At 37.9% G+C, this 12805-nt stretch overlaps 1 protein-coding gene and 1 non-coding gene across 3 annotated transcripts in view; one reads left to right on the top strand and one right to left on the bottom strand.

Moving 5' to 3' along the window:
* The window catches only part of LOC127423600 (dedicator of cytokinesis protein 1-like), a 361421-nt gene that overhangs the window by 85336 nt on the left and 263280 nt on the right, over positions 1-12805 (top strand). The window contains exons 11-13 of one of the 2 annotated variants that reach the window (XM_051668049.1): positions 1305-1377; positions 8330-8469; positions 12485-12610. In XM_051668049.1, the coding sequence (XP_051524009.1) occupies positions 1305-1377; positions 8330-8469; positions 12485-12610 (339 nt within the window). The remainder of the gene's footprint in view (positions 1-1304; positions 1378-8329; positions 8470-12484; positions 12611-12805) is intronic. The other variant, XM_051668050.1, reaches the window with a different exon arrangement.
* On the bottom strand, positions 10879-10951 carry trnak-cuu (transfer RNA lysine (anticodon CUU)). The gene has a single exon. It is a non-coding gene; the product is annotated as a tRNA-Lys (tRNA).

The raw sequence follows: 12805 nt of genomic DNA, 5'->3' as shown, positions 1-12805 counted from the left end.
CAAGCTTTGCACACCTGGATTTGGGGATTTTCTGTCATTCTTCTCTGCAGATCCTCTCAAGCTCTGTCAGGTTATATGGGGACCATCGGTGGACAGCTATTTTCAGGTCTCTCCAGAGATGTTCGATTGGGTTCAAGTCCGGGATTTGGCTGGGCCACTCAAGGACATTCACAGAGTTGTCCCTAAGCCACTCTTACGTTATATTGGCTGTGTGCTTAGGGTCATTGTCCTGTTGGAAGGTGAACCTTCGGCACAGTCTGTGGTCCTATGTGCTCTGAACCAGGTTTTCATAAAGGATATCTCTGTATTTTGCTTTGTTCAGCTTTCCTTCAACCCTGACCAGTCCCCCAGTCCCTGCTGCTGAAAAACACCCCCACAGCATGATGCCACCACCATGCTTCACCGTTGGGATGGCATCGTGCAGGTGAAGAGCGGTGCCTGGTTTCCTCCAGACATGACGCTTGGAATTTAGGCCAAACAGTACAATCTTCATTTCATCAGACCAGAGAATCTTGTTTCTCACAGTCTGAGAGTACTTTAGGTGCTTTTTATGTGTCTTGCACTGAGGAGAGGCTTCCGTCTGGCCACTCTGCCATAAAGCCCAGTTCGGTGGAGTGTCACAGTGATGGTTGTCCTTCTGCAAGTTTCGCCTATCTCCACACATGATCTCTGGAGCTCAACAAGAGTGACCATCGGGTTCTTGGCCACCTCTCTTACCAAGGCCCTTCTCCCCCGATTGCTTGGTTTAGCCGTGCGGCCAGCTCTAGGAAGAGTCCTGGTTGTTCCAAACTTTCTGATTGCACTGTATGCGTGTGTGTGTGTGTGTGTGTGTGTGTGTGTGTGTGTGTGTGTGTATATATATATATATATATATATATATATATATATATATATATATATATATATATATATATATATATATATATAAAGAGAGAGAGTTAACGCATGTGATTAATTAAAAAAGCAGAATAAGTTTTTTTGTCTTCAAGCGCTTTTCTTGTGGAGTTCAAAGGGGACTACTTCTTTCAATTAGTCAAACTCCCACTTAGACTTAGGGAAAATGTTACTTGAATTGGTGCTACTTTAGTGCATTACTGTCTTTATAACCATTTTTATAACAAAGCCTTCCACAAAATACAAGTTTTCTTTATGTTCCTAAAGATCCTACATCAGATTCTTAATTCCATCTTTTGATTTCGGTCCAAAATATGAGCCAGACATTACATTTTTGTGAGATTCACTCGAGGCATTGTTTTCCCTGGCAAACTGTTTCAGTAATGATTCTCTTCTCATTCTCTTTGCAGTAATGGACGTTACGGACATCATCACCGGCAAAATGGACGACGAAGACAAGCAACACTTCATTCCATTCCAGCCGTGAGTATGACTTCATGACAGAATGAACGCAAAAGCCTTTCTGAAGGTGAACACATCATTACAGTGGCTGTTTTAAAACCTAGTTAGCCACCTACTTAGACAAAATGTCTGGTTTAAACTGTTTTTTTTTTTTTTTCAAAAATGCTGCCTTGGTAGGTAGCTTACTAGGTTTTGAGACCAGAGCCAATGAGACAGCAACTGACTAAGCTCAAATGGACCTACAATTATACAATTCACCCTTGTTTTTTTGTTGTTGCTTTTTTGTATTCAATATGTTAAATGTACAGGATAATGATAAAGCCACATGTTCTTCAGGACATAAGCACTTGTCTGTAGACTCTCTAGTGAGTTTTCTAAGACTTGACACCTGATTAACTTCAGGGTCCGTTCTGCTCCCAGGTGACTTAATTAAGCTCATTAACTCCCATCACCCTCAGAGCAGAGAGAGCTTTCATAACCTGCCACTTTGAATATCTCCTGCTAATTATAATTCCTGTAGAAATACTGGTTTGAATCCACAGAATGCTTATGAAATAGATTTTAAAGTATATGATTCGCCCACGGGAATACTATTCAGTTTGTGTGGTGTTTCATATTCAAACCTTCTTGTTCATTGGCGTTCAAGTTTGTGCGTTTGTGTCTGTGTGTTTCTCTGATTTCTGCTGGCATTTCAATGGTGTGTGCATTTGTCCTATGGAAAAATCACTTCACAAGCACATACTTCTTTAGTCACTCACTCACTCACTTTAGTTCATTCATTCACTTATTCACTCTATCACACTAAATAAGATCACACTATAATCTTTCTCTGCTCTGCTACTTTCACAGTCCACATTGATCACGTTTAGAAAAGTCAAAGTTTTTTGCTGCAAAGTGTAGGCCATTTCAAATGGGCATTTTCACAAACATTTTTAGGGAGGTCTGTGCCTTTTTTAGCAGCTTGTGTGTGATGAGCTCTGTTCCAAAACCTAGTGAGCTGCCTTGCTGTCTAAAAAGGCATTTCTACTTTCTAAAGGTCCATAGAAAGGGGCTTTCTATGGAAAGGGGCTTTCCAGGGGCAGTGGTAGCTCAGCGGTTAAGGCTCTGGGTTACTGATCAGAAGGTCGGGGGTTCAAGCCCCATCACCGCCAAGATGCCACTGTTGGGCCCTTGAGCAAGGCCCTTGACCCTATCTGCTCCAGGGGCGCCGTATCATGGCTGACCCTGCACTCTGACCCCAGCCTAGCTGGGATATGTGAAAAAGAAGAATTTCACTGTATATGTGCAAAATGTATAATGTGTGATAAATAAAGAAAATTAAATAAAAAAAGTTAAATTAAATTAAATTAAATTAAAAATTAAAATAAAACTAAATTATAAGCTGAATGTGCTAAAAAAAAAAAAAAAAAAAAAAGCTAGACGCAAGTTCTTTTTAACTTGACACAATATCTAAAAAATACGGGGCTTCTATTTGAGATGGGCAAAAAACAGCGATGTATGACGCAACAGTCAAAGATGTCGGTCTAGCGCATGTTTGCATAGAAAAAACAATTGTAAAACAGTGCAGACAGACACAAAACAAGCCTTTGGTGTGATCGGCAGTAAGACAGCACTCTAACCAAAATGGAGCCACATAGATCCCTGCATTCTATTTTGTTTCATTATGTTGCATCTAGCTGGTTTGAGAGCTTGTATAAGATGGTGCCACAGATGGTTGCTGGCTGAATGAAGCCATCCCGGACAGCGCGTTTCATCTGTCGGACTTCCAGCTGTTCAGAGCGGATCACTTTGCAGAATCATCTGAGAAAACGAGAGGCGTTGGAACATGCTTTTACATCAGTGAAAGTTGGTGTACAAATGTAACAGCGTTGAAGATGTGCTGTCCTAATTTAGAAGCGCTCTTCATCAACTGTAAGCCTTTCTACTCTCCGCGGGAGTTTTCCTCGTTCATTCTGGTGAGCGTTTATATTCCGCCACAAGCGTGCGTGAACGCAGCATTGCAACAGCTGGCTGATCACATCACAGACATGGAGCAACAACACCCGGACTCATTATTATTATGGGAGATTTTAGTATAGCTAACCTCACCTGTGAACTGCCAAAATACAAACAATGCATCACATGCCCCACCAGAGACAGAAATATATTGGACCAATGCTACACCACTGTAAAGGATGCATATAGCTCTGTCCCGCTTGCAGATTTAGGACTCTCTGACCACTGTCTGGTTCATCTTCTCCCGACCTACAAGCAGAAACTATAATCAGCTAAGCCTGTAGTAAGGACTGTAAAGAGATGGACCAATGAAGCAGAGCTGGAACTACAAGCCTGCTTTGCACTGATTGGAGTGTTTTTGAGGCTGCAGCTACAGACCTGGACGAGCTCACAGATACTGTGACATCATATATCAGTTTCTGTGAGGATATGTGCATCCCTACTAGGACATTTTTATCATTCAATAACGATAAATCATGGTTTACAGGAAAACTCAGACAGCTTTGTCATGCCAAAGAGGATGCTTACAGAAGTACGGACAACATATTTTACAACCAGGCCAGAAACACACTGACTAAGGAAATCAGTGTGGCTAAAAGAAGCTACTCTGAAAAGCTGAAAAATCAGTTTTAGCCAACTATCCTGCATCTGTGTGGAAAAGCCTGAAAAGCATCACCAAGTACAAGACACCTGCCCCTCGCTCTGTAGAGAGTCAACTAATGGCTGATCAACTGAATGTGTTTTACTGCAGTTTTGAAAAGCCCAGTCTTACACCCCTCCCACATAACCATGGGAGAAGGTTAATGAGTTAGAGACCCACATCGAACACTAATGGAGGTCAGTGAGAAAGAATAGCCAGTAGATACTGTTTCGGATGTGGGTAGGACAGCGAGCAACATACACACTTTGGTTCCGGCTGTAGAGCCCCCGCAGCAGGGTGTTTGGGTGACGTCTCGGCGGCATACTCGCTCAGCAAATTGACACCACTGTCCCGTTCCTGTTAGGGTTTATCTATTTTCAGGTTTTCTCCCGCATTATTCTCTTATTGCGATTCAACTGCGTGCATTTTTCCGCATGCATCCGCTTTCTATTTTTATCGCGATTAAACTGCGTGCATTTTTCAGCACGCACCCATTTTCTCCTCTGTGTTACACGGATTATCACATTGATCTCAAAGCACCGCTTATCAAGAACAACCATAACAAACAACTGCATGAGGGATTCACATCGATCTCAAATCCTCGCCACCCAGGAACAACCAACAACAACAAACAGTTGCGGTAAGTCATGGCATCCACTCATGCATTCCTGGATTACATGCCTCATGTTTACTATAGCTTCTTCTGTCAGCAGTGAGGGGTTCACATGTGATAAATGTAAGGAATTAGTCAGGCTGACGGAGAAGGTTAATGAGTTAGAGACCCACATCCGAACACTAATGGAGGTCAGTGAGAAAGAATAGCCAGTAGATACTGTTTCGGATGTGGGTAGGACAGCGAGCAACATACACACTTTGGTTCCGGCTGTAGAGCCCCCGCAGCAGGGTGTTTGGGTGACATCTCGGCGGCATACTCGCTCAGCAAAACGACACCACTCTCCCGTTCCTGTTAGGGTTTACAATCAATTCTCCCCACTCAGTGATTCACCCACTAAGAATCATGTTGAAAGAGCCTTGGACATAGGTGATTCTGTTGAAAGGAACTTGGAAATAGAGACTCCAGCCACCATCTTTAAATGCAGTTTGGGTGCCAGAGCATCTGACATCAGATCAAATTTACAAGTGCTGGCTAATGCTAAATGTACGTTTTCTAAAATTGTTATTCATGTCAGCACTAACGATGTCTGGCTTTGCCAGTCAGAGATCACTAGAGATAATGTTGAAGAGGTGTGTGAACTTGCAAAAACGATGTCAGACACTGTAATATGCTCTGGCCCCCTCCCTGCTCGTCGTGGTGATGAGGTTTTTAGTGTCACTGAATGGCTGGATGTCTGAGTAGTGTCTGGAGGATAGGATTTATAGACAATTGGAAGAGTTTTTGGGGTAGACCTGACATGCTAAAGAGAGATGGACCCCATCCCTCCAGGGAAGGTACCGCTCTCCTCTCTAGTAATTTGGCTCATAGTCTTAATAGTGATAGTATTTGACTAACTGGGGCTTAGGTCAGGAAGCAGACAAACTGGCTAATCCGAACGTCTGCAATCTGCCTTGAGACGTCACACAGGTCACATAAACTACAACACATAGGGACTGTATCACCTAGATATCATAAAGAGACTGTGTCTATTCTCTGAACTACCAAACACTAACCCCACACTAAATCATTTAGAAAAAAATTGATTACAGTCAAACTTAATGTTGATTGCTGCAATTTACAGTGACATTTTTGATGTTACTCAGAGGACAGGATATAAGTTTAAGTCTTTTGAACAATAATGCTTAATGTGACACCGTCAGATATAAATAAAAAAAAATCTGTCGTCTTTTGCCCTTGCTACAGTAAATAGATCACCCAGGCCTTATTTTTATATTTATTATATTAATTTTATATCAGATCTAGTAGTTAATGTAGATAGAGATTTAATTGTTGGTCACCAACATTCACACAGATAATGAAAATGACATATTGGGATTAACATTTATTGATATTCTCAACTCTCTTGTAGTCAGACAAAATGTGACAGGACCAACTCATCGTCATAATCATACGCTAGATTTAATTCTGTCATATGGAGTTGATGTTGATACTATAGAAATTCTACCACAGAGCGATGACATCTCAGATCATTACCTCATCTCTTATGCTGTGATCAACTAATGTTACTCACCTACACCACGCTATCGTTCAGATAGAACAATTCTTTCCTTTTTACAGAGGTACTAATTATTGGACCAAAAACCTCAAAAAAAAAAAAAAAAAAAAAAAAAAAGCCACTAAAATATAATTTGACTCTCAATGGATGTACTGTTACATCATCTTCAACAGCGAAGAACTTAGGTGTTATATTTGATATTTGATACCAATATGTCATTTGAAAATCAAATTTCCAGTGTTTGTAGAACAGCATTCTTCCACTTGAGAAATATTGCTAAGTTACGACACATGCTCCCTGTTGCTGCTGCCGAAAAACGAATTCATGCGTTCATGACCTCAAGACTAGATTATTGTAATGCATTACTGGGAGGATGTCCAGCAAGATCAATAAATAAACTTCAATTGGTGCAAAATGCAGCTGCCAGAGTGCTGACTAGAACCAAGAAACATGATCATATTAGCCCCATTTTATCGTTGTTACATTGGCTACCTGTTAAATTTCATATTCATTTTAAAATTCTGTTAACTACATACAAAGTTTGAATGGTCTAGCTCCACAGTACTTAAGTGACCTTCTACCACACTATATTCCATCACATTCATTCCAATCGCAAAACTCTGGCCTGTTAATAGTTCCTAGAATATCAAAATCCACAAAAGGTAGATCCTTTTCCTTTTTGGCTCCTAAAGTATGGAATAGTCTCCCTAACACTTTTTGGGATGCAGACACACTGAGTTTAAGTCTAGACTAAAGACTCATCTATTTAGCCAGACATACACCTAATTTATTCTTCACCACACAAGAATAAGTTAGGTCTGCTGGAACCTGAAACATTGACTATGATCTATAACTCTGCAAAAAAAAAAAAAAAAAAAAAAAAAAAAAACTGAATGGCATCTACGCTAATATTATTCTATTTGTTTCCATGTCTCAACCTCGGGACTCCTGTCCCGAGGTCACCAGAACCGGCTGGATCCAGCTCCATTCCTGCTTGGTATCAGACTCCATTGCTACATGTCTCTGAGTGATGACAACTAAATGCAGCCGGTTCCAGCCAGACATCACTTCAGTCCATCATGATGGACTTCAGAGGATGAACTGATGCCAACTCCAACCATAAGACATGGGATACTTCATATGCCACTGCCTGAACCTTGGACTTAGGATAGACCTCACCAAAATTACTGGCCGGTTGAATTGCGAAACACCTCACTGATCTCGGCCTGCATCACCTCGGTCTAATGATGGACTACACTCTTAAAATAGAATACATAGACTATCAATAAATTGCCAACAAAAGCCTTCATCAGACAACTAACAAAGGACAATGTATCTATATGAACTTCTACAGTTAATCCTGGATGAACTTCAAAGACATTAGTCATTAATCTTATAGTTATTACACATTATTAAACACGTTTAATAGTCTCATAAATTGATATGTTGAGCTAATTATACTCTTAACATTTAATATAGACATAATTATAATAATTATCAATTGTGTCTTTTATAAAGTGGTTTTGGGTTCCACAAAAAATGTGACCTTAAGGGCCATTCAGACAACGCGTTCTTGCGTTATAAAAAAAAAAAAAACACACAAAAAACGGTGCAAAATGCATGTGTCCTCAGACACGCTTTTAAAATGTAACTTCTTAAAATCGGTCATGCAGGGGAAGGTCATACAGGGGAAGCTGAAAAAAACAGCACAACGTCTGTCTAGTGGATGCAAAAATTGTTTTTGTTTTGAAACGCCCCTTAGAAGGTAGCATAATTTAGCTGCCTACCTTTTGGAGCCGTCTACGTATGCAGTACACTAGAGTTTGGAACAGTGCTAATGTGTTTGTAGAGATGCAGCGTATTTTACTTCAGGCTACTGTGATTAGGTGAAATAAAGTTCCTGAAATTACAGCATCTTTCTGTGTCTCTCCTGTTACCCATCCCGCATTACTGTTTGCTAACACGATGGCTTTTGTCCCTGTCATGGTATTTGTATCACTGTTTGGTGTTTTCCCTCTCTCTCTCCCTTCATCCACCTCTCTTCTCTCTTTCCCACTGCTCTTATCCACCCTGATCTTGCTCTCTGTGGCTACTACCCTTCTTTCTCTTCCTCCTCTTTCCTTCTCTCCTCCCCGTTGGCATGTTGCCTGTCATGTGTGGACTCCAGGCTAGCGTTGGATGACGCCATTCGTCACAGGCAGCTGAACATCTCCCGTTTTTCACCCAGGGTGGCGGGCGAGAACGACTTCCTCCAGACTGTCATCAACAAGGTCATTGCTGCCAAAGAGGTCAATCACAAAGGTCAAGGTAAAAGTCACTGGATCGATACGCTGTCTCTTACATCGTGTCCTTAACGTAATTTGTTCAACAGAAATCTAGGTTCAAAAGTTAAACTTTATTTGTCTGTGCTAGTCTGCACACTGTTGATTACCATTAAAAATATTTGTAATACTTATATATTTATTGTTGTTTTTATGTAAACGTGCTAGACTGCCATCTTTGAACATTGCATTGCTTCTCGCTGTGTTCTGTTTAATTTGTTGCGCTGTGTCTAGCTTTTTTGTGCTATAATGTGTTCGGCCTGAATAGCCGCTAAATTTTAAATTTTTTTTTTTACTTCTGTTGTGGAATTTACTATTAGTAAACAGTCCTTTTCAGGTATCCTTGTGCGACAGTTGCTTTACATGGTCATGACAGGAGTTGAACGATTGGATTTAACCTTGTAAAGCCTGACATATGAAAGAATTGTACGAAAATGCTGCGTTTCTGACATTAAACTGTTTTTAGTACCATTAGACAAACTATAAAAAGAAATTGTAAAAAATATAAAACAAAATAAATAAAAAAATTGCAAGTTAAAAAAAAAAACATCAGGTTTAAAAGGTCATTATCCTCCTGAGGCCCAGCAATTCATTTTTGTGTAGGACATTTGTTATTTAAGTTTTTCTACAGTGGTAAATCTTGGGGTATTATAAGAGGTCTCTCTGGGCATTTCAGAGATACCAAATGTTCCTCTCCTTGGTCTATAAATATGGATTGAAATGTATCAGTTCAGTTCGGCACATCAAATACAATATGAGTAAATATTCTTTTTTCAACTAACAATTTTTATCATATGTATTTTATGCACCAAACACTATTTTTGACATTTAAAAAAGGGAAATTGTAAAACTTTTTTTGCTGGGTCTCAGGAACTAATAAGATGACATCATAATATCTTGTAATGTAAAATAATGAGATCTTTATAATGACAGCAGGCTGCATATATGAAAATACACAAATATTAGATCACACTAAATATATCTTATAAAAAGTATATGTCAGAATTTTCAAAGTTTTTATTTTTTTTTTTTTTTTTTGTGGTGGGCATGAATGTAATGTAAAGATGATTGAGAGAGATACCTCAAAAGCCTGTTGTATCATATTTGATACATGGATTTCAACTGGCAATAAAATAATATACAACATTTTAACCAAGCACAAGTTGCTTATATTCAGCAAATACTCATTTTAAAATATCAGTAACAATATAATCATTACTGTCACTTTTACGTTATTAAAATCGAATATTATTAGAAAATATTTAACATATAAAAAAAGAAATATATATATATATATAGTAGCATACATCTAGTACATTGCAGACAACAGGATTTGTGAATTTTTATTGATAATGATGCACAGGCTTTAGAAAATAGCATATCAGATTTGATAAATGCGGCGTTATAGGGTTAACTTTGCATAAAGTTAGTCAGTGATTCTATAACATGCCTTATTTTAACATGTATTTGAACAATTATTCAAGTGCAGTGCCTTGCCTTATGGACTTACGTTGTAAGTACGCTGCTGTAAACATGATTTTCATTTGTTTTTACAAACTGAGGTGCAAATCGAAATTATTTCCAGTGGTAATTGACAGGCTACTACAGATACAGTTGTTGATAGAGCTTAACTTGTATGTAACCCGGAACATTCTTTTAAATATCAGATAAATATCATCAGATTTTAACTTGGTGACATGACAGTTTTGACACTTCCAAAAATCATGTGGCTTTTTTAATTTTATTTTCATATACCATTCAGACAGATGTTTTTGCATGAGTTGTTTGTATTTATGAGTTTAGCAGTTTTCAAAATTTGATTACATAATTTGATTATATAGCCTAGTTAAAAGTGTAAGAAGTTAAAAATATGGAAAGATATAAACTGATCTGAGAAAATACACAGACTGTCCCAGATAACATCAAACCTCACATCAGAGTTTCTGCCAAGAGAATGTTTCAAAATCTTAAGAGATCTGAAATCTCCTAAATGAAAAAGAGATTAAGCACAATTAGTTTAGACTAAATGAGGTTTAACATGCATCTGTTACTCTCAGATCATAATTAAATTCTACATGTTGAGGAGAACCAGCTTTTGCATGTAATTATAATTTATAATTACATTTATTTATCACACATACATTTGCACATATACAGTGAAATTCTTTTTTTTCACATATCCCAGCTAAGCTGGGGTCAGAGTGCAGGGTCAGCCATGATACAGCACCCCTGGAGCAGATAGGGTCAAGGGCCTTGCTCAAGGGCCCAACAGTGGCATCTTGGCGGTGCTGGGGCTTGATCAGTAACCAAGAGCCTTAACCGCTGAGTCACTGAGAGTGTTTTGCATGGCTGGGAGATGGAATTTGCACATACTTGTGACAATAGCTAACAGTCACGCCCAACGTGGGGCTCGAACCCACGACCCTGAGATTAAGAGTCTCATGCTCTACCGACTGAGCTAGCCAGGCTCATGTACGCAATATGTTATTGTGTAGAATTTCTGGCAGTTTATCTGGTACTAGCACAATATAGATTTGAATCACAAGGAATTTGAGAAAAAAATTGGATAAATGTAATTAACTGAGTTGAAGAGAGGATATAAAACATGGATTTTTATTCATATGAGACTTTCAGATTAATGTTATTTTCTTCTCACTCTCTCTGTAAAATCAGACATAACTACTCTGGTTATTTACGATCAAGGTTAATCAGTACCAGTAACAAGGGCAATAGAGGTCGACTCATTAAGACTGATTAAATTAAGATTTTATGACAGAGATTTATTAATGCAAAGCATTATGGGTAAAAAGGATATTTTAAAAAAAAAAGGGCATTTTCTGCTGCAAAAAACAAAACAAATTTACAAATATTCTCATACAGAAAAAAAATAAAAATAAAAAAAATCTATAGGATAAAAGGTATTTTTGTTGAGAAATTTCTATTAAAAATGTACCCTAAAATCATAAGAAAATAGATGAGATTAAGGACAATTTAGAATTGTTTTTATTGAGCATCATTGTCATAATAATAATGTCTCATTCTACCCAAATTCTCATTATCAAAAAAAAAAAAAAAAACAGATTCTCATTTTATTTTTATAAATTAAAAGAAATACAAAATATATATGATAATAATAATAATAATTTTAAAATAAAATCAGTAGTGAAATTTTTTTTTTTTTTTTTTTTTTACATTACAGTAATGAGAAATGGGGGTAAAATGTGCTTAACTGTCAAAACGTATCACAATGCAAAAAACATCTTTGATATAATTTCTTTCTTTTTCTTTTGATTTTGAGGTGAAGTATGTCCTGGATGTTTCTTAGCAGTTTCAATTAAATGCACCCACTAAGTCTGTTCTCAATGTTTGTTCCTTTAAAGCTTTAAATGTGTGCGCATAAAAATAGCTGTTTTGTAAATTTGCCATGAAAATATTCACTGCACAATCCAGTTAAATAATCTGTTCACCTACACATCTCTTCCCGCAGGATATTTTGTCAGCAATTAAACTAATCCAGCATTCTTAATTTTTTTGTAGATGACTGATAATGAGATTTTTTTTAATGAGTTCCTGTGAGCTGTAAAGCACAAATAGGAAGCACAAATGTTTGTGTGTTTGTTTTGGAAACTAGCTCCATCCAAATTTGCGTTCTGTCAGTGTAAGTACTGCATTTGAAAAGGAACACACTTCTCGGACATAAAGAAAGTATGTTTTTTAGGTATGCAGATGATTATGTGAATACATTTCATGTGGGCATTATTCTGTGGCCCAAATATATGACATAGTAATAACAACTGTGAAAATAATGTACTCTTATTGGGTATATAGCACTTACAGTTAAAATGAGCCGACCAACTTTTTTTAATTGAGAGTTTTAAATGTGACGTCTTATCAGCTTCTGTAGCATTGTGGCATAGCAAAGTGTCCAGTGGTTGCACACTTATGTATGCATATTTTGATGTGGTGTGTGTTTGATTCTTGTCTGTTCCTCTGGTCTTCAGGTTTGTGGGTCACACTGAAGTTGCTTCCTGGTGACATTCATCAGATCCGGAAAGATTTCCCACACCTGGTGGACCGATCCACTGCCGTCGCTCGCAAAATGGGCTTCCCGGAAATCATCATGCCAGGTATGCATTATCAGAAAATAATAAAGAAATTATATTTTGCCTTAAAAAAAAAAAAAAAGCCTATTTTAAGGACCATTAAAATTGTTAGCTTTGAGACATTATTTTCATGCAAATTAAGGCTGTATGAATTATTTTAGAATTTCAGTTCCCATTAATCTCAGTGGTGATTACCATTAGTTTCTCATTACATTTTTT

This window comes from Myxocyprinus asiaticus, chromosome 32, assembly GCF_019703515.2.
Source record: "Myxocyprinus asiaticus isolate MX2 ecotype Aquarium Trade chromosome 32, UBuf_Myxa_2, whole genome shotgun sequence".
In the NCBI taxonomy this organism is placed as follows: Eukaryota; Metazoa; Chordata; class Actinopteri; order Cypriniformes; family Catostomidae; genus Myxocyprinus; species Myxocyprinus asiaticus.
This window is presented reverse-complemented; position numbering and strand designations above follow the sequence as displayed.